The sequence below is a fragment of the Erinaceus europaeus genome, chromosome 8 (assembly GCF_950295315.1).
Source record: "Erinaceus europaeus chromosome 8, mEriEur2.1, whole genome shotgun sequence".
In the NCBI taxonomy this organism is placed as follows: domain Eukaryota; kingdom Metazoa; phylum Chordata; class Mammalia; order Eulipotyphla; family Erinaceidae; genus Erinaceus; species Erinaceus europaeus.
The window spans coordinates 71421900-71449129 of record NC_080169.1 but is presented as its reverse complement, the minus strand read 5'-3'; the positions used below and the strand labels follow the sequence as shown (position 1 = coordinate 71449129).

Below are 27230 nucleotides of genomic sequence, written 5' to 3'. Positions count from 1 at the left end.
TGCAAGGGTGTCGCTTCACAGGCGGTGAAGCAGGTCTGCAGGTGTCGATCTTTCTCTTCCTCTCTCTGTCTTCCACTCCTCTCTCCATTTCTCTCTGTCCTACCCAACAACAATGACATCAACAACAACAATAACTACAACAATAAAACAAGAGCAACAAAAGGGAATAAATAAATAAAATATTTTTTAAAATAAAATAAATAAGATTTAAAAAGATAGGAGTGGACACTACTTAATGCTCAGAGGGTCAGTCAATCAAGAGGACTTAACAATCATTAACATCTATGCATCCAATGAGAAGCCATCTAAATACATCAAACGTCTACTGAAAGAGCTACAGCAATATATTAATAGCAACACAGTCATAGTAGGGGACTTCAACACCCCACTCTCTCAACTTGACAGATCATCCAGGCAGAAAATCAATAAAGACATAAGGGAGCTAAATGAAGAGATAGATAAGCTAGAACTATTGGACATTTTCAGTCATTCATCCCAAGAAACTGGAATACACATTTTACTCAAATCCACATGGGTCATTCTCAAGGATAGACCATATGTTAGGCCACAAAAACAGCATCAGCAAATTCAAGAGCATTGAAATCATCCCATGCACCTTCTCAGACCACAGTGGAATGAAACTAACACTTAACAATCAACAAAAGATTAGTAATAGTCCCAAAATGTGGAAGCTCAACAGTACACTTCTTAACAACCTCTGGGTCAAAGAGGAAATCAAGGAAGAAATCAAAATGTTTTGAGAGTTCAATGAAAATGAAGACACAAGCTATCAAAATATTTGGGACACAACTAAGGCAGTACTGAGAGGGAAGTTCATAGCTATACAAGCACACATTAGGAAACAAGAAAAAGCACAAATAAATAGCCTGATTGCACAACTTAAAGACCTAGAAGAAGAAGAACAAAGGAACCCTAAAGCAACCAGAAGGACAGAAATCACTAAAGTTAGAGCAGAAATAAATAACCTTGAGAATAAGAAAACCATAAAAAAGATCAACGAAAGTAAATGTTGGTTCTTCGAAAGAGTGAACAAAATCGACAAAACTTTAACCAGACTCACAAGAAAAAAAAGGGAGAAGACCCAAATAAATCGGATAATGAATGAAAGAGGAGATATCACAACAGACACCACAGAAATTCAACATATCATGCGAGGCTTCTATGAACAACTATATGCCACCAAGCTAGAGAACCTGGAAGAAATGAATGATTTCCTAGATACCTACCAACTTCCAAAACTAAGTAAAGAGGAAGTGGGTAACATGAACAGGCCCATCACAGTCAATGAAATTGAAACAGTTATCAAAAATCTTCCCAAAAATAAAAGTCCTGGACCAGACAGTTTTACAAATGAATTCTACAAATCCTTCAAAGAAGAACTAATACCTCTACTTTTAAAAGTCTTCCAGAAGATTGAAGACACTGGAATACTCCCTGCCAGCTTCTATGAAGCTAACATCACTCTGATACCAAAAGCAGACAGGGACACAACCAAAAAAGAAAACTACAGACCAATATCTCTGATGAACATAGATGCGAAAATATTGAACAAAATTCTAGCCAACCGGATACAGCAGTATATTAAAAAGATTGTTCATCATGACCAAGTGGGGTTTGTCCCAGGCATGCAAGGTTGGTTTAATATACGTAAATCAATCAATGTGATCCACCACATCAACAAAAGCAAGACCAAAAACCACATGGTCATATCAATAGATGCAGAGAAAGCCTTTGACAAAATACAACATCCCTTTATGATCAAAACACTACAAAACATAGGAATAGATGGAAAATTACTGAAGATAGTGGAGTCTATATATAGCAAACCTATAGCCAACATCATACTCAATGGTGAAAACCTAGAAGCATTTCCACTCAGATCAGGTACTAGACAGGGCTGCCCACTATCACCACTAATATTCAACATAGTGTTGGAAGTTCTTGCCATAGCAATCAGGCAGGAGCAAGGAATTAAAGGGACACAGATTGGAAGAGAAGTCAAACTCTCCCTATTTGCAGATGATATGATAGTATACACAGAAAAACCTAAGGAATCCAACAAGAAGCTTTTGGAAATCATCAGGCAATACAGTAAGGTGTTAGGCTACAAAATTAACATTCAAAAGTCAGTGGCATTCCTCTATGCAAACACTAAGCTAGAAGAAACTGAAATCCAGGGAGTCGGGCTGTAGCTCAGCAGGTTAAGCGCAGGTGGCGCAAAGCACAAGGACTGGCATAAGGATCCCGGTTCGAACCCCGGCTCAAACCCCGGCTCCCCACCTGCAGGGGAGTCACTTCACAGGCGGTGAAGCAGGTCTGCAGGTGTCTATCTTTCTCTCCTCCTCTCTGTCTTCCCCTCCTCTCTCCATTTCTCTCTGTCCTACCCAACAACAACAACAATAATAATAACTACAACAATAAAACAACAAGGGCAACAAAAGGGAATAAATCAGTAAAATAAATATTAAAAAAAAAAAAGAAACTGAAATCCAGAAATCAATTCCTTTTACTTTAGCAACTAAAACAATAAAATATCTAGGAGTAAATCTAACCAAAGAAGTAAAAGACTTGTATACTGAAAATTATGAGTCACTACTCAAGGAAATTGAAAAAGACACAAAGAAGTGGAAAGATATTCCATGTTCATGGGTTGGAAGAATTAACATCATTAAAATGAATAGACTACCCAGAGCCATATACAAATTTAATGCTATCCCCATCAAGATCCCAACCACATTTTTAGGAGAATAGAACAAATGATACAGATGTTTATCTGGAACCAGAAAAGACCTAGAATTGCCAAAACTATCTTGATAAAAAAGAACAGAACCAGAGGCATCACACTCCCAGATCTCAAATTGTATTATAGGGCCATTGTCATCAAAACTGCTTGGTACTGGAACATGAATATACACACTCACCACTGGAATAGACACATTGACCAGTGCAATAGAATTGAGAATCCAGAAGTGAGCCCCCACACCTATGGACATCTAATCTTTGACAAAGGGGCCCAGACTATTAAATGGGGAAAGCAGAGTCTCTTCAACAAATGGTATTGGAAACAATGGGTTGAAACATGCAGAAGAATGAAACTGAACCACTGTATTTCACCAAATACAAAAGTAAATTCCAAGTGGATCAAGGACTCGGAGGTTAGACCACAAACTATCAGATACTTAAAAGAAAATATTGGCAGAACTCTTTTCCAAATAAATTTTAAAGACATCTTCAATGAAACGAATCCAATTACAAAGAAGACTAAGGCAAGTATAAACCTATGGGACTACATCAAATTAAAAAGCTTCTTCACAGCAAAAGAAACCACTACCCAAACCAAGAGACCCCTCACAGAATGGGAGAAGATCTTTACATGACATACATCAGACAAGAGATTAATAACCAACATATATAAAGAGCTTGCCAAACTCAACAACAAGACAACAAATAACCCCATCCAAAAATGGGGGAAGGACATGGACAGAATATTCACCACAGAAGAGATCCAAAATGTCAAGAAACACATGAAGAAATGCTCCAAGTCTCTGATTGTCAGAGATATGCAAATAAAGACAACAATGAGATACCACTTCACTCCTGTGAGAAAGTCATACATCAGAAAAGGTAACAGCAGCAAATGCTGGAGAGGGTGTGAGGTCAAAGGAACCCTCCTGCACTGCTGGTGGGAATGTCAATTGGTCCAACCTCTGTGGAGAACAGTCTGGAGAACTCTCAGAAGGCTAGAAATGGACCTACCCTATGACCCTGCAATTCCTCTCCTGGGGATATATCCTAAGGAACCCAACACACCCATCCAAAAAGATCTGTGTACACATATGTTCTTGGCAGCACAATTTGTAATAGCCAAAACCTGGAAGCAACCCAGGTGTCCAACAACAGATGAGTGGCTGAGCAAGTTGTGGTATATATACACAATGGAATACTACTCAGCTGTAAAAAATGGTGACTTCACCGTCTTCAGCCGATCTTGGATGGACCTTGAAAAAATCATGTTGAGTGAAATAAGTCAGAAACAGAAGGATGAATATGGGATGATCTCACTCTCAGGCCGAAGTTGAAAAACAAGATCAGAAAAGAAAACACAAGTAGAACCTAAAATGGAATTGGCGTATCATACCAAAGTAAAAGACTGTGGGGTGGGTGGGTAGGGAAAATATAAGTCCAAGAAGGATTCAGAGGACCTAATGGGGGTCGTATTGTTATATGGGAAACTGGGAAATGTTATGCATGTACAAACCAATGTATTTACTGTTGAATGTAAAATATTAATTCCCCAATAAAAAAAAGAAAAAAATTTAAAAATAATAATAATAAAATAACACTATATGCTGACCTTTAGCAGATTTCATATTAGTATTCTAGTTGGAGCAGGGAGATGGTTATAGTTTAGATTCTGAATATTTCAATGTGTTAAATTCACTAATGTCTTATTTCTCAGGTGAAAGAAATTCCTGGAATAAAGATATTCCAGATAAATGCCCCAATTTATTATGCAAACAGTGACCTGTACAGCAATGCATTAAAAAGAAAGGTGAGTTACAAGAAATTAAGAGTAATTATTTCTGAGGAGAAGATCTATGAGTTAACTGGACTGTTAGGATCTTTTAAAAGTCTCCAGTACCATTTTAACTATTTTCAAGTGTACAATTCAGTGGATAATATTTAAGTACAGTCACATTGTTTTGCTTTTTAAAAAAATTTATTAGTGGATTAATATTGATTTACAAAATTACATGTTAACAGGGGTAATAATTCCATACCATTCCCACCACCAAAGATCTGAATCCTCAGTCCCTCCATTGCAAGCCACAGCAGTTCTCTTAAGGTTGCAGACATGAGTTAACTATCATCTCTACAACTATCTGTCCACATTTTTACTTAATTGCCCTCTTTTTCTTCCAGGTCCAATCCTCTCTTCCCCTCCAAACCACACATGACCCAATTACTACATCCAAATGTTCCTCCCTTTTTCCTCCTCTCTCTCTGGGTCCTGATGGAGCTGGAGTTCAGAGCCCTCTTAACCTTTTCTTCCTATCTCATCTCCCCCATTTGGGGTATATATCAAAATTGTTTTGGGTGTACAGAAGGTAGTAGTTCTAGCTTCTGTAATTGCTTCTCTGCTGGACATGGTGTTGGCATATTGATCCATACCCCTATTCTGCTTCTATCTTTCCCTAGTGGGCTAGATAGAGCTCTGGAAAGATGAGGTTCCAGAACACGTTGGCTTGGTCGTCTGCCCAGAGAAGTCAGGATGGAATCATGTAGCATCTGTAACTTGGTGTCTGGAAGGTGGCAGGATATAAAGTGAGACAAAATGGTTAATGAACAGGAACCAAAAAGTAGGAATAGAGCAGATGGGTGGATGGAAGTTAGGAAGTCCATTTGGGGGATATTTCTAGGGACCCACAACTATGGTAGTTTTTGCTTGAGTTTGATAGCTAACATGAAGTTGGATAAAAATATTGTCTGAGAAATTGGTGTCAGAGTAGAGAAGAGGGCTAGAAAGTTGGATTTGGGGGAGTCGGGCTGTAGTGCAGCGGGTTAAGCGCAGGTGGCGCAAAGCACAAGGACCGGCATAAGGATCCCGGTTTGAACCCCGGCTCCCCACCTGCAGGGGAGTTGCTTCACAGGCGGTGAAGCAGGTCTGCAGGTGTCTGTCTTTCTCTCCCTCTCTCTGTCTTCCCCTCCTCTCTCCGTTTCTCTCTGTCCTATCCAACAACAACAACAATAACTACAACAATAAAACAACAAGGGCAACAAAAGGGAATAAATAAATAAAATAAAATATTTTTTAAAAAAAGAAAGTTGGATTTGGGCAGTGAGTAGCTCCCATTCTTGAAAAAACAAAAATCTATAAATAAAATTAACTATTTACCCTCATCCACTGACCCAGGCCCATATAAATACATTTATATTTATTGCAGGAGCATATGTAACCTCTGAGTCCCTATTGGTCTGAGCTTGCAGCTCATGGTTACAGCTGGGGACATTGAAGGCTGCACTCATTTCAGGAGCAGTCTTCCTTGAGTGTCAGGGCAGGATACCCCAGCCTCTCTTTGGAGATAGGGACTGTCCCTACCATCACAGCATTATGGTGAGGGCAAGGTCCTAGGAAGGCCTGCAACGGGGCTTATAATTAATGACATTCCTGATGGAAGTGACCAGTGGTGGTGGAGAGATCCATCAGAGGTCTAGGCCCATTATATTTGTGTGGGAATCCAAGGATCCACTGACTAGGGCCTCAGATGATGATGTGGTACATTTATGTTGTTTTACAACCACCAATATTTATCCTTTTTTTTTTTATACTTTTAAAAAAATCTGAGAAAGAAAGGTGAAAAAATAATTTTTGGTTTCCTACTCTAAGTTTAAAAAACACCATTAAAAACTCTCTTTAGTACTCTAGCTTCTGCTTATCTCGAATTAAGTCCAAAAGTAAAGGATGTTACTAACGTTCTTTTAATATGGAAATAACTCAGTTCAGGGCATCTGAAAGAAGGTAGAGTGGGGTTAGGCAATCCCATGACACAGAAACCAACCAGATGGGAACACTTGAAGATCAATCGTATTTAAATGTGTCCCTGGAAGCCAAGAAGTTATTTACCCATATTGCTTTTCTTTGAAGACCGGTGTAAACCCAGCACTCATTATGGGAGCAAGGAGAAAGGCCATGAGGAAGTATGCTAAGGAAGTCGGAAATGCAAATATGGCCAATGCAATGGTTGTCAAAGTGGTGAGTGAGGTCTTTGTTGTCATTTTCCCTTCCTTTTTTATTTTTTTAAGAAATCTTTTTTAATGTATTTATTTGTTGGATAGAGGCAAAGAGAAATTGACAGGGAAGGGGACATTTAAAGAAGGAGAGAGAAAGAAAGAGAGAACTGCAGCACTGCTTCACTACTTACGAAGCTTTCCTGACACTCTGCAGATGGAGACAGTGGGGAGGAAGGGGATTGAACCCTAATCCTTAAACACTTCCCTTCCCTCTTGATGTTTCACCTCCCACCCTTTAATGCCTGAAGGAGAATATCTTTTTTTAAAAAAAAAAATCTAATCTTCATGTAGTTGAAACAATTATGAGGATGCTTCTGAGATGAGTAGCACTATGAACCCAGAGAAACAGTGTTTGTCATAGATCCCTGCAACTGATAGTACAAATGTGTAGAGGTTGAGTTTTGCTCTTCAAGCTTATGACTTGTGGCCTGTCATGCAGAAGTTAGTGGGACTATTTTAGAAGGGGGGGGCAGTTTTCAGCAAAATAACTTGTTTGGATAGTGTGCTGCTAGGCCACATGTACTCCCCAGATTTGAGCCCAAACCCCTTACTACAATGAAGGAAGCTTAAATACTGGGGGGCGGGAGAGGGGTTGCGGGGGGGGGGGGGGGTGTTTGTTTCCCTCTGTCTCTGTCTTGATGTTTCTATCTGAGGAGGAAAAAAAAAACTTAGTCAAGAGCAGTAAAGCCCCAGAGACCACCTGCCAAATGAAGAAGTTTGGTAAGTTAGAAAGAAATGAATATGATGGGGAGTCGGGCTGTAGCGCAGCGGGTTAAGCGCAGGTGGCGCAAAGAACAAGGACCCGTGTAAGGATCCCGGTTTGAGCCCTGGCTCCCCACCTGCAGGGGAGTTGCTTCACAAGCGTTGAAGCAGGTCTGCAGGTGTCTGTCTTTCTCTCTCCCTCTCTGTCTTCCCCCTCCTCTCTCCATTTCTCTCTGTCCTATTCAACAACAATGACAACAATAATAACTACAACAATAAAGCAATGACGGCAACAAAAGGGAATAAATAAACTAAATAAATGTTTTAAAAAAAGAAGTGAATATGATGATTGAAAAGAGTGGACTTCATTAAACAAATACATACAGATGACAGAAGAAAGAACAAAGGTCCAGGGATGAAGCTCAGTAGATTGCATGCCTTTTATTTTATGAGGCCTTAGGTTAAATCTTCAGCACTACACACAGGGGATTTAAATAAAGAAAAGAGGAGCCAGGCAGTGGCACACCTGGTAAGTGCACACATTATAGTGCACAAGGACCTGGGGTTCAAGCCCCTAGTCATCACCTGCAGGGGGAAAGCTTCACAAAGCAGTACTGCAGGTATCTCTGTCTCTGCCTACTTCTCTATCCCCCTTCCCTCTAAATTTCTCTACATCCAATCAAATAAATAAATTTTTAAAAAAGAGAGATTAAAAAAGAAAAGGAAAACAAAGAAGATAGAATTGTATGTATAAGTTTGGAGTATAGCAATTATTATTATTATTTTTTTTTTTTTTTTTTTTTTGCCTCCAAGGTTATTCCTTGGGCTCGGTGCCTGCACCATGAATCCACTGCTCCTGGAGGCTATTTTTTCCCTTTTGTTTCCTTCTTGTTTTTGTTTTTTTTTAATCATTGTTGTAGTTACTATTGTTGTTATTGGTGTCATTCTTGTTGGATAGGACAGTGAGAAGTGGAGAGAGGAGGGGAAGACACAGAGGTGGAAAGATAGACACCTGCAGACCTTCTACACTACTTGTGAATTGACACCAGCCACCCACCCTGCCCCGCCCCGCCCCGCTGCGGGTGAGGAGATGGAGGTTCCAACCCCGATCCTTGAGCCAGTCCTTGGCTTCTTGCCACATGTGCTTAACCCGCTGTGCTACCGCCCCACCCCCGGTTTAGCAAATATTTTAGGAAAGATTTGTTATAGTTGGTAGCTTGAAGTTACAAAGACTAATTTTTCTCATATAAAGTTTTCTCAGAACCAAATATGAGTTGGTTATTATATAATCCTGGTTTGGTTTAATTTTTGACATAGGATGCAGAAGTAGATGGAGAAGATGGCACCAAACCTGAAGAAGAGGAGAATGAAGTAAAATACCCCCCAATTGTTATCAAGAACACCTTCCCTGAGGAAATCCAAAGATTTATGCCCCCAGGGGATAACATCCACACTGTCATTCTGGATTTTACACAAGTCAATTTTATTGATTCTGTTGGTGTAAAAACTCTGGCAGGGGTAAGCATCATCTTGAAACCTTGAGTTAATGGGCGGGGATAGATAGCATAATGGTTGTGCAAACAGACTCCATGCCTGAGGCTACAGGTCAGACTCCATGCCTGAGGCTACAAGGTCCCAGATTCAATGCCCGCTGCACCAACATAAGACAGAGCTGAACATTAATCGGGTAAAAAAAAAAAAACAGTGAGTTAATATCTCTGTGCCCAGCCTCACAATCAGTAAAATCAAAATTGATCTAAGGTCCCTTTCCAATTCTTAAAATTCATTTATGTTTTTGTTTTCAAATTTTTGGTTGTAAAATTTGTATAAAAATATACAAAATGGGAGTCGGGCGGTAGCGCAGCGGGCTAAGCGCAGGTGGCGCAAAGCACAAGGACCGGCATAAGGATCCCTGTTTGAACCCCGGCTCCCCACCTGCAGGGGAGTGGCTTCACAGGCGGTGAAGCAAGTCTGCAGGTGTCTGTCTTTCTCTCCTCCTCTCTGTCTTCCCCTCCCTCTCTCCATTTCTCTCTGTCCTATCCAACAACAACGACAACAACAATAATAACTACAACAATAAAACAACAAGGGCAACAAAAGGGAATAAATAAATAAAATAAATATTAAAATATATATATACAAAATAAAGAGCATGATTAAAAATAAATAAATAAATAAAAGCTGGGTCTGGGTGGCAGTGCAGTAGGTTAAGCACACATGATGCAAAGCGCAAGGACCGGTGTAAGGATCCCGGTTGGAACCCTCTGCTCCCTACCTGCAAGGGGGTCCCTTCACAGGTGATGAAGCAAATCTGCAGGTTTCTTTTTTTTAAAAAAGTATATTGAATTGCCTGTTCTTTTTTAATTTTTTTAAATTATCTTTATTTATTTATTTGGATAGAGACAGCCAGATATAGAGAGGGAAGGGGTGATAGAGAGGGAGAAAGCCAGGAGACACCTGCAGCCCTGATTCACCACTTGTGAAGCTTTCCCCCTGCAGGTGGGGGCTGGGCACTTGAACCCAGGTCCTTGCTCACTGTAACATCTGCGCTCAACCAGGTTCACCACCACCCAGCCCCTAGGTCTGCAGGTTTCTATCTTTCTCTCCCCCCTTCTCTGTTTACCCCTCCTCTCTCTATTTCTCTCTGTCCTACTCAACAACAATGACAGCAATAACAACAGTAATAATCACAACGATGAACAACAAGGGCAACAAAAGGGCAAGAATAGCCTCCAGGAACAGTGGATTTGTGGTGGTGTAGGCACAGAGCCCCAGCAATAACCCTGGAGGCAAAAAAGAAAAAAAGTCAAGATCATATTATTACTCCAAGTAACTCAGCTCCAACAATGATCAATTTATAATCAAGTTTGCTTTTCACATCCAGTAGTCCCTTTTCTTATTTATTTTTATTTTTATTTATAAAAAGGAAACACTGACAAAAAAAAACATAGGATAAGAGGAGTACAACTCGACATGATTCCCACCACCAGAACTCCGTATCCCATCCTCTCCCCATATCCCTCCTATTCTTTACCCCTCTGGGAGCATGGACCCAGGGTCATTATGCAGTGCAGAAGGTGGAAGGTCTGGCTTCTGTAACTGCTTCCCCACTGAACATGGGCATTGACAGGTCGATCCATACTCCCAGCCTGTCTCACTCTTTCCCTAGTTGGGTGGGGATCTGGGAAGCCCGGCTCCAGGACACATTGGTGGAGTCATCTGCCCAGGGAAGTCCGTTTGACATCATGTTAGCATCTGGAACCTGGTGGCTTCCCCGTAGAATCCCAGGTTGAAAGCTGCTTCTTGGGGCCCGGTGGTGGCGCACCTAGCTGAGCGCACGTCACAGTGCACAAGTACCCAGGTTCGAGCCCCCGGGTCCCACCTGCGGGGGGGGGGGGGGGGGGGTGGGGATTCACGAGTGGTGAGGCAGGGCTGCAGGTGTCTGTCTCTTTCCCTCTCTATCATCCTCTTCTCTTTCAATTTCTGGCTGTTTCTATCCAATAAATAGAATTAAAAAAAAATTTTTTTTTAAAAAGCTGCTTATTTTTGGAGCTCACACCAGGTATTATCTCCAAGTCACCATCTAGGCTCCGCCCCCCTTCTTATTTTGAAGTACACTCCAGTCATTTATCACCTGTAAAGAATTCAGTATAGGGAGTGGGTGGCGCAGCAGGTTAAGCGCAAGTGGCACAAAGCACAAGGACCAGTGTAAGGATCCTGGTTCGAGCCCCTAGCTCCCCACCTGTAGCGGAGTCACTTCACAGGCGGTGAAGTAGGTCTGCAGGTGTCTTTCTCTCCTCCTCTCTGTCTTCCCCTCCTCTCTCCATTTCTCTCTGTCCTATCCAACAACAACGACATCAATAACAACAACAATAACTACAACAATAAAACAACAAGGGCAACAAAAGGGAATAAATAATTTTTTTTTATTTAAGAAAGGATTAATTAACAAAACCATAGGGTAGGAGGGGTACAACTCCACACAATTCCCACCGCCCAATCTCCATATCCCACCCCCTCCCCCGATAGCTTTCCCATTCTCTATCCCTCTGGGAGCATGGACCCAGGGTCATTGTGGGTTGCAGAAGGTAGAAGGTCTGGCTTCTGTAATTGCTTCCCCGCAAATAAATATTTTTAAAAAAAAATATTTCAGCATAGATTTTTACAATATTTTTAAAATATCACTACTGGGCAGAGGGTGGATAGCATAATAGTTATGCAAACAGACTCTCATGCCCAAAGTCCCAAGTTCAAGCACCCTGTACCACCATAAACCAGAGCTGAGCAGTGCTCTGGTAAAAAAATAAAAATAAATAAATAAATATGTCACTACTTTAATGCCTCTGTAGCTCCTAGATAAAATTTAACATAAATTCTTGGATAATCCTGTCCAGATAAAGTAAGAAAGTACAAACTTATTATTAAATTCAAGAATGCATAATAATTGAGGCATAGTAGTTCAAATGAATGAACTAGAATATATTATATTACTGAGTGTACATTACTGGAAAGAGACTTGCATTTGACCCAGAATAAAGAGAAACTAAACTTTATTTCCACATTATTACAGATTGTAAAAGAATATGGAGATGTTGGGATATATGTGTATTTAGCAGGATGCAGTGGTAAGTACAATTTTGAATGGATACTTTTAACATTTGAGGTTTTTTTTTTTCCTTTTTAATAATTATATCAGGGGGGAGTCGGGTGGTAGCACAGCAGGTTAAGCGCAGGTGGAGCAAAGCACAAGGACCAGAGTAAGGATCCTGGTTCGAGCCCCCAGCCCCCCACCTACAGGGAAGTCGCTTCACAGGTGGTGAAGTAGGTCTGTAGATGTCTGTCTTTCTCTCCTCCTCTCTGTCTTCCCCTCCTCTCTCCATTTCTGTCTGTCCTATCCAACAACGACGACAACAAGAATAACTACAACAATAAACAGCAAGGGCAACAAAAGGGAATAAATAAAATTTTTTTTAAATAGTAAATATATTAGGAAGAATTTTAATTTTAATATCCTCTTGAAAACCATCCTAAGACTTACCTGTTGTTTTCACCGGGCTGGCTTCACGGGCGGGTAACAGATGACCAGGGACTCATGGCTGGGTTGTACGCAGTATCTCTTTATTCATGCAGGACACAGTGCAATCTATACCAAGCTAAGCTAAACTAAACTAAAAAATACAATCTTGTCCTTATAAATATACTAACTAGCCCAGTAGGGTGGGAACAGGATGCGATGCAGAGAGGGTGGAGAGAAAAGTGACTGGTGAAAATCAGGGTATGACAAGGAGAGGGGGTGGAGCAGGTGAGAATTCTACCACTAAACCACCAATGCCCTGGAGGGAAGGTGGTGCTTGTTAACAGAGGTTATGTAAATAGAATGAAGTGGTTATGTAAATAGAATAGTGTTAAGCAGGGGGAATTAAACTAATGAAACAGAAGGGGGTTTTAGAAGCATACCAACAATTCCCCCTTTCTTTTTAACTAATGGCCATAGTTTCAGGATTGTGGGGTGAACAGAAACCTATATCGTACAGGTGTTTTCAAAGAACTGGCATAAGACATGGAAAATAAAATAGGCAAGCAGCAATAATCAGTGTGATGCCAAGGGGAAAGTTTCTTGCCTCAAAGGGCAAGGCCTAGCAGGCAAAAGGGTATTTCTTGCCTCTGGGAACACTTCATGCCTCTGGGGGCATCTCTTGCCTCAAAGGGCGTTTCCTACCTCTGTTGGCATAACCTAATAAGGAGGGGGAGGTTTCTTCCTCTGGGAACAGAGCCTGCAGGTGAGGGGACATGGTCTATAAAGTCTCAAGACAATTGGCTAAAGTTAGTCTTTGAGAAACACAGCAGCGTGTACCAGTAAGTCTAATGGAGGTGTCAGTCCAAAGTAGCTGACCACAGAAGAAAATGCCAAGGGATGAAACGCTGCATTTCTGTCTCGATGGGGAATGTCGGCCACCAGAATTCTGCTTTTCTGTAGAGAGTGATCTTTGGAGTCTGTGAATCTGTTTCTTCAGGTCGTGCCAGGTCACATCATTGGTTTCCGGGGGTGTGTTGTAGTCATTCCATCTTGTGGGCGATGTCAGAGAACAGGATCCAAATGGATTTCCAGGAATTCCATTTGATTAGATGCTTTTTCATGTGAAGACTTGACAGCTGAAAGTCACTTACTTGTCAAACAAAACTTGTAGCAGACTAGAAGTTTACTATAATTGATAACTCCATTATAATTGGAAGTCCTTTTTAGTATGATTTTAAGGTTTGTTTAAACAGTTTAAACTCAATAGAATGTGGAAAGGTAAACAGAAGAACCACGGTAGAAGCCTCAGGCATGAGAATAATTAACATAATCATTGCACTATCTGCCCCACCCATAACTCATACTGTTTCAGGATTAAACGTTTCAGATTTATGCCAATACGTAAAAAAAATAAATCAAAGGAGGAAAAAACAATTTTTTGGATTGTTTCTGGATGTCTCTAGAAATCATGGCTGTGTCTAGCACTTTTTTTTTTTAAGTCAATGTCAAACAAAAATTCAGTCATTCAAATCACTCTCTTACGAAACAGATCTCACCATGTAGCATCAAGAGTCCCCGGAGGGCATCCTAGCCCAAAAAGCTCCTCGAAATTCCATTTAGGGTGCTTCTGACTGTTCCTGCTGGATTGCTTCAGGCACCCATTTTTAAAAGTGTCTTCCCATCAAAGAAAGAATCCAATCAGGAGAGTAGAACTAACCACGTGTCTCCATTCTTGGGGACTGCCAGGGTACTGGAGAACGCTCCTCAAATTAGAGTAGTCCTTCTCCATGGAAAACATGCAAGAAGAAGTCCAGAAAGTCCCAGTGGAAATCCCCATGCATATCCCAAGGTCTACGATACGGTCATAAAGAACCAAATTGTGGCCCAGAGCAAAATGTCTTCCTTTTCCTCAGGAAACATGGGCGAGGGAATCCAGAAAGTCCAAGGAGAAATCTCAGTGCATCTCCCAAGCTCTATGATTAGGGTCACAAGAAACCAAAGTTCCTGGTCAGGGAAACCAAGTGTGGCCCAGAGCAAAATGTTCCAGAGACAGAGTAACTGTCTCATGATGAAACAGTAGAGGCTTTGGCAAACCTCTTCATAAGTAGAAGAGAAGACCATAGTGCATAGGTAGGCAAAGTCTTCACTTATCTGGGAGTTGCGCAGATCCAGTCCCTTCGTGGTCGCCATACGTTGTTTTCGATGGGCTGGCTTCACGGTCGGGTAACAGATGACCAGGGACCCATGGCTGGGTTGTACGCAGTATCTCTTTATTCATGCAGGACGCAGTGCAATCTATACCAAGCTAAGCTAAACTAAACTAAAAAATACAATCTTGTCCTTATAAATATACTAACTAGCCCAGTAGGGTGGGAACAGGATGCGATGCAGAGAGGGTGGAGAGAAAAGTGACTGGTGAAAATCAGGGTATGACAAGGAGAGAGGGTGGAGCAGGTGAGAATTCTACCACTAAACCACCAATGCCCTGGAGGGAAGGTGGTGCTTGTTAACAGAGGTTATGTAAATAGAATGAAGTGGTTATGTAAATAGAATAGTGTTAAGCAGGGGGGATTAAACTAATGAAACAGAAGGGGTTTTTAGAAGTATACCAACACTTACCTGAAAGTAGTCATCTACAGACATTCCTATCACTATTTAAGGCTATTCATGGCATGCCTCCAGAACTGGAGTTGCAGTAAAAGAGATAATACAATCATTGTTTTCAGTTTGTGTGTTTTTCAGTAATAACTGCATGACTGCCACAAATATAACTACCTATAATCTTTAAGGTTACCCTATCTAAAAACTTTTTTCTTTCTTCTTAAGGATTTTATTAATAAGAAAGATAGGAGGAGAGAAAGAACCAGACATCATTCTGGTGGTACATGTACTACTGAATATTGAACTTGGGACCTCATGTTTGAGAGTCCAATGCTTTTTCCACTGAACTACCTCCCGGACCACAAACCTCCTATTTTCTTAATGTATGTGACTGTTGTGATTATTTTTACACTGAGACTCCAGAACTTCCTATGTCTACTTGGTTTTACATTAAATTTTGACCAAAACCATGTTTTTAAAATGAAATTTACATAAAGATACCATTTTTTAACTATCAGGATGGCAGAAGTTAAAAATGATTGGCTACATGATCTGCAGGCAGATTGTTGGGTAGCACGTGCTCTCGGGCATTGCTGGTGGGAGAGCAAAATAGAACAGCCCCTATGGAAGATAGACTGGCATTATCTTTCAGAATAACAAAAGCATTTATTTGCCTTTTAACCCAGCAGATTTATCAATGTACTAGAATAAAATGATACTCTGTGGTTCTTCATCACAATACTGTCTATAAAATTCTAAGACTAGAAAAACTTTAAGTGTCTGACAAAAAAAGGCCAGTTAAGTAAACTAAGGCAATTACACAGTATAGAATACCATGCTGTGATTTTAAAAATCAAGTTAAAAGATTATATAACAGATATTCATTTTTAAAAATTTTTATTACAAAGGGAGGGGAATGTAACTTAACCATAGCTGAAAACAACTTTGTAACTTTGATTTGAAAAGACATTATCAAAGAGAAATAAAATATCGCAAGTTCACGGGAGTCGGGTGGTAGCGCAGTGGGTTAAGCGCAGGTGGCGCAAAGCGCAAGGACCGGCGTAAGGATCCGGGTTCCAGCCCCCAGCTCCCCACCTGCAGGGGAGTCGCTTCACAGGTGGTGAAGCAGGTCTGTAGGTGTCTATCTTTCTCTCCCCCCTCTGTATTCCCCTCCTCTCTCCATTTCTCTCTGTCCTATCCAATAACAACCACATCAATAACAACAACAATAATAACTACAACAACAATAAAAAAGACAACAAGGGCAACAAAAGGGAAAATAAATAAATTTTTTTTTTAAATCTTTTAAAAATATATCGCAAGTTCTAATACATGAACTTATTAATGTCTAGGTACTCATTAAGCTCTATTCTCTGTAATCATTCAAAGATCAAGATTATCAAAGTAAATTATTTTATTTTACTTATTAGACTATAAAAATTCAGTAACTGACAGTAACACTATAGTAGGATAGAAAGGACCACCTCAGTAGCTTCTGAGGCTAACACATTTCTATCACCACAATGACTTTAGCAAGCCTGGCTCCCCTCATTTCTGCAACATTATACACAATGATGGATTCTACACAAAAATATATCTAGAATAACATATGTATGATATCACTTAATTAAGGAAAGGAGAAAATATATTTATCTTTATTTACATAAAGAACTACTAGGGTACTAGGAGATAGCTCACCTGGTAGAGTATGTGATTTACAATGTGCTAAGCCCTGGGTTTGAAATAGGAGCACCATGGATAGGGCTAGGATGTTCCTAAGAGAAGTGGAGAGGTGTTGTGCTATCTCACCTCTTTCTCTCAGTAGAAGAGAAAGAAAGAGAGAGAGAGAAAGAAAGGAAGAGGGGAAAAGGGAAGGAAGAAGTACGGGGAGGGAGAAGGAAGGAAGGAAGGATGAATTTCAAAAATGGGTAGTTGGAGAAGTGGCTCAACTGGTAGATGACTGGACTTTCATAACTAAAGTTCCCAGTTTGATCCCTGGTACTGAAAAAAAAAATATATATATATATATATATCTTTTTTAAATAATTTTAAAAAATTTAACTTTACTTATTTATTTAATTTGGTAGGACAGAGAGAAATTGAGAGAGAAAAAGGATGGGAGAGAGAGAGAGACGTAGAGACACATATACTACTTCACCACTCGTGAAGCTTCCCTCCTATAGGTGGGGCCCAGGGGCTTGAACCTGGGTCCTTGCACATGGTAACATGTGCACTTAACCAGGTGCACCACCACCCAGCCCTAAAATATATCTTTAGAAGTATTTATTCACTCATTAGTTATAGAGGAGAGAGAGAACCAGACTCTCACCCTGGCACATGTGATACTGGAAATCAACCCCAAGTCCTCATGCCTGTAAGTTCAGCTCTCTAATCACTGCACCGACTCCTAAGTCACAATAAAATAAGTCCACTTTTTTTTTTAATTTGGGCTCAGGAGGCTTCTGCCCAGTGGTGTTGCATGTATGTAAGCCTCTGGATTTATTCTCTGGAGCTGAAAATACTGAAAGTAATTGTGACTAGAAGTATGTTGATACTGAAGTATGACAGAGACTGGTGTGAATCTTTTACTATATTACTTTAATATTCAAACTACATAGGATGGGTGGTCCGGGAGGTGGCTCAGTGGATAAAGCACTGGACTCTCAATAGTGAGATTCTGAGTTCAATCCCCCGCAGCACATGTACCAGAGTGATGTCTGGTTCTTTCTTTCTCTCTCTCTCTCTCTCTCTCCTCCTCTTTCTCATGAATAAATAAATAAAATCTTTTTTAAAAAAGAAAAAAAGTATATGGAGGCAGAGATAACTTGCCTGTTAGAGTTTCTCCTATGACTGGGTTCTAGTCCTGGCACTCCATGAGGGTACCATTGATGATCCTGAAGGAGCTGCATGGATAAGGAAGCTGTGCTGTCATGTTTCTCCTCTTTCTGTCTCTCTCTCCTTAGATAAAGATTTTTTTTTTTAATTGGGACTGTGAGGATCCTCAGCATTACTGAGTATGTCTGAAGCCCTGAGTCCATGCTCCAGCACCATATAAAAATGAATTACATAAAAATGTGACTATTGGGAGGCCAAATAGTGGCCCTCTCAGTTGAGTGCACACATTATCATGCTCAAGAACCAGGTTCAAGCCTCTGCTCCCCACCTGCAGGGGTGGGATGCTTTATAAGTAGTGAAGCAGATTTTCACGTCTTTCTTTCTTTTTTTCTTTCTTCCTCTCTCTCTATCTATCTGTCTATCTACCTATCTATCTCCCCCATCCCTCTAAATTTCTCTCTGTCCTATTAAATAAAACAGAAAGGGGGTGGGGGAGAATGGCCACTGGGAGCCATGGATTCATAGTACTGGCTCAGAACCCCAATGATAACCCTGATGGCCAAAAAAAAAAGACTTAATTTTTTAAAAGATTTTATTTACCTGGGCAGAGATAAAGACCATAATGGTCATGCGAAAAAACTCTCATGCCTGAGGCTCCTAACTCTCAGGTTCAATCCCCCGCACCACCATAGCTAGAGTTGAACAGGGCTCTGGTTTAAAAACATTTTTTTTTTTAAATTTACCTGACATGAGAACCAGAGCATCATCACTCTAACACTTGGGACCTCATGTTTCCAAGTCCTACATTCTAGCCATTGCTCCACCTCCCAGCCTGTGACTTTTTCTTTCTTTTTTTTTTTTTTTATACATGTTTGTTCAAGACTAACACCCAGAAGCATGAACTAATCTTCTTTTCTTCTTTTATAGCACAAGTTGTGAATGACCTCACTCGAAACCGTTTTTTTGAAAACCCTGCCTTACTGGAGCTGCTCTTCCACAACATTCACGATGCAGTTTTGGGCAGCCAACTTCGAGAGGCGCTTGCTGAGCAAGCCTCAGCTCCTCCTCCCCAGGAGGATACAGAGCCCAACGCCACTCCGGAGGCATAGAAGGGGCATTAGCTTTTCATAAATACAATAACTTTACCAGGCAATAGATGTTTTTTCCCAAGGCTAAGTATTAGTAGTCAAGGCTTGATTTGGAGGGTGAATGATGCATAGCAAGATGTACCTTCCTTGTGCTTTATTTTTATTGAAAATTTCAAATATGAATTGGCCTCCTGCCTGCATTTATCATGTAGTGACATTTCTGTTACTTTTTAGTATCTGACCTGTAAATCAGATGTGCTGTCACCAGATGAGTAGTGAGTGGTACCTTGGTTTTGTAGTTGTTGATCTACAGTTTCTGTAAACAGAATCGTCCAGCAGATGGGGCAAGCCCATGATTTTCTAAAAGTTATTCTTTTTTTTTCTATTAATTTATTTATTCCCTTTTGTTGCCCTTTTTATTGTTGTAGTTATTATTATTGTTATTGATATCATTGTTGTTGGATAGGACAGAGAGAAGTGGAGAGAGGAGGGGAAGACAGAGAGGGGGAGAGAAAGATAGACACCTGCAGACCTGCTTCACCACCTGTGAAGCCACTCCCCTGCAGGTGGGGAGCCGGGAGCTTGAACCGGGATCCTTACTACAGTCCTTGCGCTTTGTGCCACCTGCGCTTAACCCACTGCACTATCACCCAACTCCCAAAAGTTATTCTTTTAAAACAACCTTTTATGGGGACCAGGTGGTGGTGCTCCTGGTTGAGTGCAGAGGTTACAGTGCACAAGGACCTGAGTTCAAGCCCCCGGCCCCCACCTACAGAGGGAAAGCTTCACGAGTAGTGAAGCAGGGCTGCAGGTGTCTCTCTCCCTCTCTGTTCTGGCTCAATTTCTGGCTGCTTCTACCTGATAAATAAAGATAATAAAACAAAAAAAAACTTTTATTAATTATAGAAACAATGTAAGTGTATTTTGGAGAAAATAGACAAAAATAAGAAAATGAAAATATTGTATTGCCACCAAAGATTATCACTAACAACTCGAATGTATATCCTTCCAGATCTTTTTCTATGCATATGTACTCTGTATTCACATCTTTCAACTACAACATCATCTTCTACAGTGTTCTGCTGTTTATTAATTTTTAGTAAGCAATATCCCTTCTTATTCCAGAACATGTATACCTCAGACTGTATTTGAATTTCACCAGTAGTCTCCAATTTTCTTACAGGTTTGTTCAAGTTTTCATTTTGTAGCCTTACATTGATCATATCTTTCTAGGTTCCTAAAGTCTTTTTATTAAGTCTGACATAGTCCTTTCTTTTTAGTGACATTGACTTGCAAAAGGGGCCGTCACCTTGTAGAACCCTGCTTTGTGAAAGTGTCCAGTTACTCATTTTATGTTTGAAAGTTTCCTTGATACCTTAAGTTTATTTTATCGTAACTCTTTTATTTTGATTTACTTATTTATTTTACCATAGCATGGCTCAGCTATGGCTTATGATGTGGGGAATTGAACTTGGGGCTTTGGAGTTTCAGGCATGAGAGTCTCTTTGCATAACCATTAAGCTATCTATCCCTACCCTCTAGTTACTTTCTAAAGGTGTTACTTAGTTTATTCCTATACTTCCTGTATTAACTAAAATATAGAAATTTTATCTAAATATTTTATTGATTTGAATAGGATTTTTTTGCTAGGCTATGGCATAGATGAAACACATGCTTCAGATATCAAAAGGCATATCCTATCTAGCCTATTATTGAGTCTAGATCACTGTTTTATCTTGATCCCTATTACCCATTCACCCAGGGGTTTGGGGTTTAACATCAAATGGTATTCCTTTTGTAGATCAGTAATTTAATTAACGTTTATGATTTTTTTCCTAATTCTCTCATTTCTTCTGTATTTATTAGCTGATGTCACAATATAAATTACAGCTTTCCTGCTCAACTTGAACTATTTGGTCATCCACAAGTACAGTAAGTTAGTTGTCTGTATGGGGCTTCTTTGAAAGGCAAGCTGGACATTATATTACTTATCAACTTCCAAGTAATAAGCTGATTTGATCAATGGTGACAAATTAGGCTCTTTTAGAATTCTCGCTTTTTTTTTTAGTATCATTATAGAATCATGAATTTTTATAGTTTCAATGTTATTCAGTCTTACTAGTTGTTTTGGTGCTCATATTGTCACAGTTGTGGCCCCTAGGACCCCCAGCTTTGTGGTTGTTAACAGTAAAGTAATAAAGATTTTAAGAGGTACAGTTTAATATCTTCACTAAAAATCCTTAGTAGTTAACAGTTTATCCTTTTACAAAATTCAGCATTAAGCCTATAATTTAGATGCTTATTCCAATCAATTTTCAAATTGATATAGAAATATGGAATGTTCTAAAGGAGGGGAGAACCTTCAAGGCAATTGATCATCAAAAGTTCTTGTTCTTACAGTTCTTTTTTCAAATAAATCTTGGGACTTGGGAGGTAACAGAATGGATCCTCAAACATTAAGTCCTGAGTTTGAACACTAGCATTGCATCTGCTAAAGTGATACGGATTGCCTCTCCCATAAATATACGATTTTTAAAAAATAAAATGAATATTTTTAAACTGTTGATTTATGTTTAAAGAAAGACCAACCAAAGCACTGCTCAGCTCTGGCATGTGGTGATGCCAGGAATTGAACCTGGAACTTCTGGAGCTCTTACATTCCTTACTCATTATATCAACATACCAAAGTGAACTTGTCATAAAGTCACTTCTGTTAAGATTTTCTGCTAATAAGCATTTTGTCCTTTTTATATGTTTTCTTATGGAATCCGTATTTTAGTTTTCATAGAGATAACACAAGAGAAAATTGTTCACATCCCAGCAAGAACTACACTAGCACGAGCCTACTTGAAACCAAACTATGTGGTTTGTTTGCTTTAATTACTGTCAGGTTTGCCAGTCACTTTATTAATTTAACTCAAAGAAGAGCTCACCTTTCTCATTACTACTTTACATAGAGTGAAATTAGATTTCCATCCAGTTATTTCCTTTGCAATCATTACACATAAGATCAGATACATCTGCTTTCTAATACAGACTGCCTTCTGAAAGAGCATATAGTTGTAGAACTTCAGCTGATACTAGGAACTTTTATAAAAGGGTCCACATCATTGCAGTCATTAAAGTGGAATTTACAGATTTTTAAACTATATATTTTGCTATATGTTCTTTAGCACCACTCTTCAACAAATACTTTACACAGAAAATATCCAAGTCCTAGGTCCTAACAGAATGAAAAATAATGTACATACTGTTGAATGTAAAACATTAATTCCCCAATAAAGAAATAAATTTAAAAAAAAGAAAAATAATGTACAAAAATATATGTCTACATCTTAACATTTTGGATTTAACTTTGCTGTTCTTAAATGTTTAAGCTATTTTGGTTAGAATTCTACTGTGTATATAGGAAGCATTTAAGTATTAGTGGAGGAAAGTGTGTTTTTGTTTCAGCATGCCTTTGCATTTCAGGATCTACTTTTTATGTAAATATATTGGAATGTAAAATTACTTCATTTAGTACAAAATTTCCTGATTTTTTTTTTTCACTTAGTCAAGCTTCTCCATCTTCTTCCTGAACATTAATGGCTGCTAGTCTATACATGTCTGTGTTTCAGCTCTATGTCAAATATAGGTCCATACTGCCCTATCAAAATGAGTATACCACATTGATACAGGGACTAGACTAATCTTACTTCTAGGTTACACAGCAACCATAATGTCAGGAAAGTCCCATATAGAGAAGTCCTTTGCTTTATTCAAATCAATGACAGTGGTTGAACTTTCTGCCTTATGAATAGATAAATGAAGTATGTTTGAAAACAATTATGAGCCCAGATTCAGCAAACTCCTAAGGATGGGGTACCTTTTTATTACCAAAGTTCTTTTGGCTATTTATTTATAACATCATTTATGGGCCATACAAGGTTGTCTACTTAAAAATTAGCACTTAATATTGCTATGAGAAAAGTTCATGGACTGGGTGGTTGGTATATTTGGTTGAGTGCATGTCATAATACTCAAGCACTAGGGGTAGGGCGGCAGCACAGCGGATTAAGTGCACTTGGCACAAAGCGCAAAGACTGGTGTAAAGATCCTGGTTCGAGCCCAATATTTGTTTATTTTGGACAAAGAAATTGAGAAAGTAGAGTAGTATGATTTGAGTGCTGTTATAAGCTGATTTGAAAATGGGTAAAAGTGGTATCTAGTTCTCCAAACATATAGCCAACCCAAATGCTTACAATGTTAAAAAAACAAACAAGCAAAAAAACCCTAGTTATTACACAATGTAGTATGTGTACTCAACCAGGTGTACCACCTCCCAGCTGAAAGTGCCATTTATTCAATTTTGAGTCCTGTCTGCAGTTGCCTTGGCAGATTCAAACCACTATACATTCCCCACCCCTGCCATGGACCTTGACCCTGTATAACTATATGGGAGCTGACAATTGGATCCTAATTAACTATCTTATTTTCAGTAGGACTTAGCAAAATAATAAAAGACATGAATCCTCTGTAAGCCCTGGGAGTAGCACATTTTCTAATGCTCAGATAACATCTAAAACATCTACTCCATATGGTTGATTATGTACCCTTATCTTTGTAACAGAGAAAGGGGACTATCTCCAAAGAGATAGATAGATAGATAGATAGATAGATAGATAGATAGATAGATAGATAGATTGACTGACTGACTGACTGACTGATTCTGGGGGCTGAGGAGATAGCATGTTTATGTAAAAAGACTTTCATGCCTGAGGCATCAAAGGTCCCAAATCCAATCCATAGCACCACCATAAGCCAGAATTAAGGAGCGCTCTGGTTAAAAAAAATGCACCAAAGTAAAAGGTGGGTGGGGAGAATACAGATCCAAGGATTCAGAGGACCTAGTGGGGGGTTGTATTGTTATATGGAAAACTGGGAAATGTTATACATGTACAAACTATTGTATTTACTATTGAATGTAAAACATTAATTCCCCAGTAAAGAAATTTAAAAAAATTAAAAATTTTAAAAATCAAAAAAAAAAAAAAAAAGGTTCTGCATTCATGTGTGTATGGAGAAGGTAGCAAACCTAAGGAATGTAGCCTGGAGTAAATATTAGGTGAGCTGGGGCAATAGCATGGTGGTTATCTAAGGAATATGTTAGGTGTTAAGAGAGTGTGGATAGGGAGTGGGCCGTTGTCTGGGGGTCAGGGGAGGGAGAAAAGTGACAAAGAAGGCACCATGATTGTCTGTTCCTTTAATCTATCTAAATTCTATAATCAAACAAAACTTAACTTGGTGTGAGCTTGTTTGTTTTAGTGAGTGTGGAACTGGCAGTAGTCCTTTCTAATGTACCTTTCAAGAATGCATTTAGGATTCAATGTTTAGAGCCTTTGTAGTAGTTTGAGTATTGTTATAAACTGACTTGAAAATGGGTAAAAATAGTATCTAGTTATCTAAATATATAGCCAACCCAAATGCTTACAATGTTTTGAAGCCACCCCCCCCCCCAAATTCAATAAAATATTCAAAAGTTAGCATTGTACCAGGTAACCTGCCTACTTACTTAAATATAAGTTTGACCATCTTGAAAAACTGTTTTGCCTTTGGGAACAACTGTTGTTTTTTTTTTCCTTTATTATAATGGTATGTAGTATTTCACTTTATGTAATCAATGAAACTGAGCTTTGTGGAAATTGTTTTATAAATCAAATCACATTTTTTTAAATGTTACGTGTTTTAAAAGAACATTATATGTTGTTCTAAAGTCATAAATTCCTTGGGTTGATTTACCAGTACCAATGTAAGTATAAACATAGATATGAATTGATGCTCATGTCTACACAAATACATGTACATACATATTTTAGGTAAAATTACAACTGAATTCTCTTTTCAAATAGCATGCAAACATGCTACACTTGTGTTGATGGTATATGTAAAGACATGCATGCAGAAAAACCCATTTTTCAAATAACTGATTGTACACCTAATGCGTACGTAGACTTTCACCAGGGAACTAATTGGAATGTCACTACTCCTCAGAACTTTAAACATGTTAGGTTGCATGTGTGGTTCAAGATGTATGTGGCTATATGAAAAAATTATCAATGAGTAGATCCTAATTGCTTGCATTTATCAAAACGTTAAATAACGTTAGTCGACTGTGTTTATTACAACCTAAAAAATGGTTGGTTCTATCCAGAAAAAATAGGGCAGTTATAGAGTTTTTTTTTTTCTAATTAAGCTAAGCTTATGGAAATGAAAAGTTAAAGATATTGGCTGGGGATTATGAGGGCTTTAATTTTTCCGCTTGAAAACATCCATACTTAAATGTTTTAATGCAACACAGTATTTCCTATGTAATCAACTTATTCTTTTGTGAACTAGAAATCTATTCAGATTTGCTATTTTGCATTATTTATGAATGAACTGCAATAAAAACATTCTTTATTGTGCTTGGTCTCGGTATTTATGAGTTCTAGGGTAAGGAGGTAGTTATGGTGGGTGGCAAAGAAGACTTAGCGGTTGGGTAAGAAATAATTTTCGGGGAGTCAGGCTGTAGTGCAGTGAGTTAAACACAGGTGGCGCAAAGCACAAGGACCGGCATAAGGATCCCGGTTCGAACCCCGGCTCCCCACCTGCAGGGGAGTCGCTTCACAGGCGGTGAAGCAGGTCTGCAGGTGTCTATCTTTCTCTCCTCCTCTCTGTCTTCCCCTCCTCTCTCCATTTCTCTCTGTCCTATCCAACAACGACAACAACAATAACTACAATAAAACAAGGGCAACAAAAGGGAATAAATAAATATTAAAAAAAAAAAAAGAAATAATTTTCGGTGGGGATAGATAGCATAATGGTTATGCAAAGAGGCTCTCATGCCTGAAGCTCCAAAGTCCCAGGTTCAGTTCCCCACACCACCATAAAACAGAACTAAGAAGTGCCTGGTAGGCGGTAGTGCAGCGGCTTAAGCACACATGGTGCAAAGCACAAGGGTGGGCATAAGGATCCTAGTTAGAGCCCCGGGCTCCCCACCTGCGGGGGGGGGGGGGGGGTCACTTCACAGGTGAAGCAGGTCTGCAGGTGTCTTATCTTTCTCTCCCCCTCTGTCTTCCCCTACTCTCTCCATTCCTGTCCTATCCAACAGCAATGACATCAGTAACAACAATAATAACTACAACAATTAAAACAACAAGGGCAACAAAAGGGAAAATAAATAAAATATAAAAAATAAAAATTAAAAAAAATTAGTAAGGAAATAGCTCAACTGGTAGAATACAAGACTCATACAGGTGAGGTCCCTGTTTTAAGAACCAGTCTTACATGTACCTCAGTGGTACTCTGGCTTCTCTTATCCTCAGTCATGCAAAACTCTGTCTAATGTAATTAGAGAGCAGGAGAGAAGCCAGGTGGTGGTACACCTGGTTAAGCGAACACATTACAATGCACAAGGATCTGGGTTTAGGCTCCTGATCTCCACCTGCAGGAAGAAAGCTTCACGAGGGTGAAACAGGGCTGGAGGTGTGTCTACTTCTCTCTACCTCTCCATCCCCTCTCAATTTTTCAGTCTTTACTGAATAACAAATAAAAACCTAAAAAAGAAAGAAAGCAGGAAAGATAGCACAATGTATGCGAGAAGACTCCAGTCGCAGGTTCAATCCCCCATATGCCACCATAGGCCGGCTCTAATAAAATATTACATCAGATGCTTAAAAAAAAAGGTTGGCCAAAGTTTTATCATTCAACGTAGTAAGGAAAAAAAAATAACATCAAAAAATAAATAAATAAATAAATAAAATAACATCAAAATGTATGTTATGTGCCAATAAGCTATTTTGGTAAGATTACAGGAAGCTACAGCACTTCTCCCAAGGTTGCAACTATGGTTTAACTATTATTTCTACAACTGTCATATATATACATATATATTTCCCACCCTCCATGGTCCCATCTCCTCTTCCTTTCCAAGTCACACTAGCATCTATTATTACTTCCAAATGTCCTTCCTTTTTTCCTCTTCTCTTACTGGGTCCTGATAGAATTGGAGTTCAGAGCTCTCTGAATCATTTCTCCCCTGCTGGGAGTATGGGCCAAAATCCTTTATGGAGTGCAAAAGATGGGAGTTCTGGTTTCTATAATTGTTTCTTCACTGGACATGGATGTTGGTGGGTCAATCATACCCTCAACCTATT

The 27230-nt window shown here is 39.3% G+C and overlaps 1 protein-coding gene and 1 non-coding gene across 2 annotated transcripts in view; one reads left to right on the top strand and one right to left on the bottom strand.

Moving 5' to 3' along the window:
* The window catches only part of SLC26A5 (solute carrier family 26 member 5), a 63558-nt gene extending 44481 nt beyond the window's left edge, over window positions 1-19077 (top strand). The window contains exons 14-18 of the mRNA XM_060195710.1: window positions 4481-4573; window positions 6668-6775; window positions 8833-9033; window positions 12086-12140; window positions 18896-19077. Coding sequence (XP_060051693.1) covers window positions 4481-4573; window positions 6668-6775; window positions 8833-9033; window positions 12086-12140; window positions 18896-19077 — 639 coding nt within the window. The remainder of the gene's footprint in view (window positions 1-4480; window positions 4574-6667; window positions 6776-8832; window positions 9034-12085; window positions 12141-18895) is intronic.
* On the bottom strand, window positions 16592-16720 carry LOC132540067 (small nucleolar RNA SNORA66). Its single transcript, XR_009551335.1, has one exon. It is a non-coding gene; the product is annotated as a small nucleolar RNA SNORA66 (small nucleolar RNA).
* Window positions 19078-27230: the final 8153 nt, after the last annotated feature.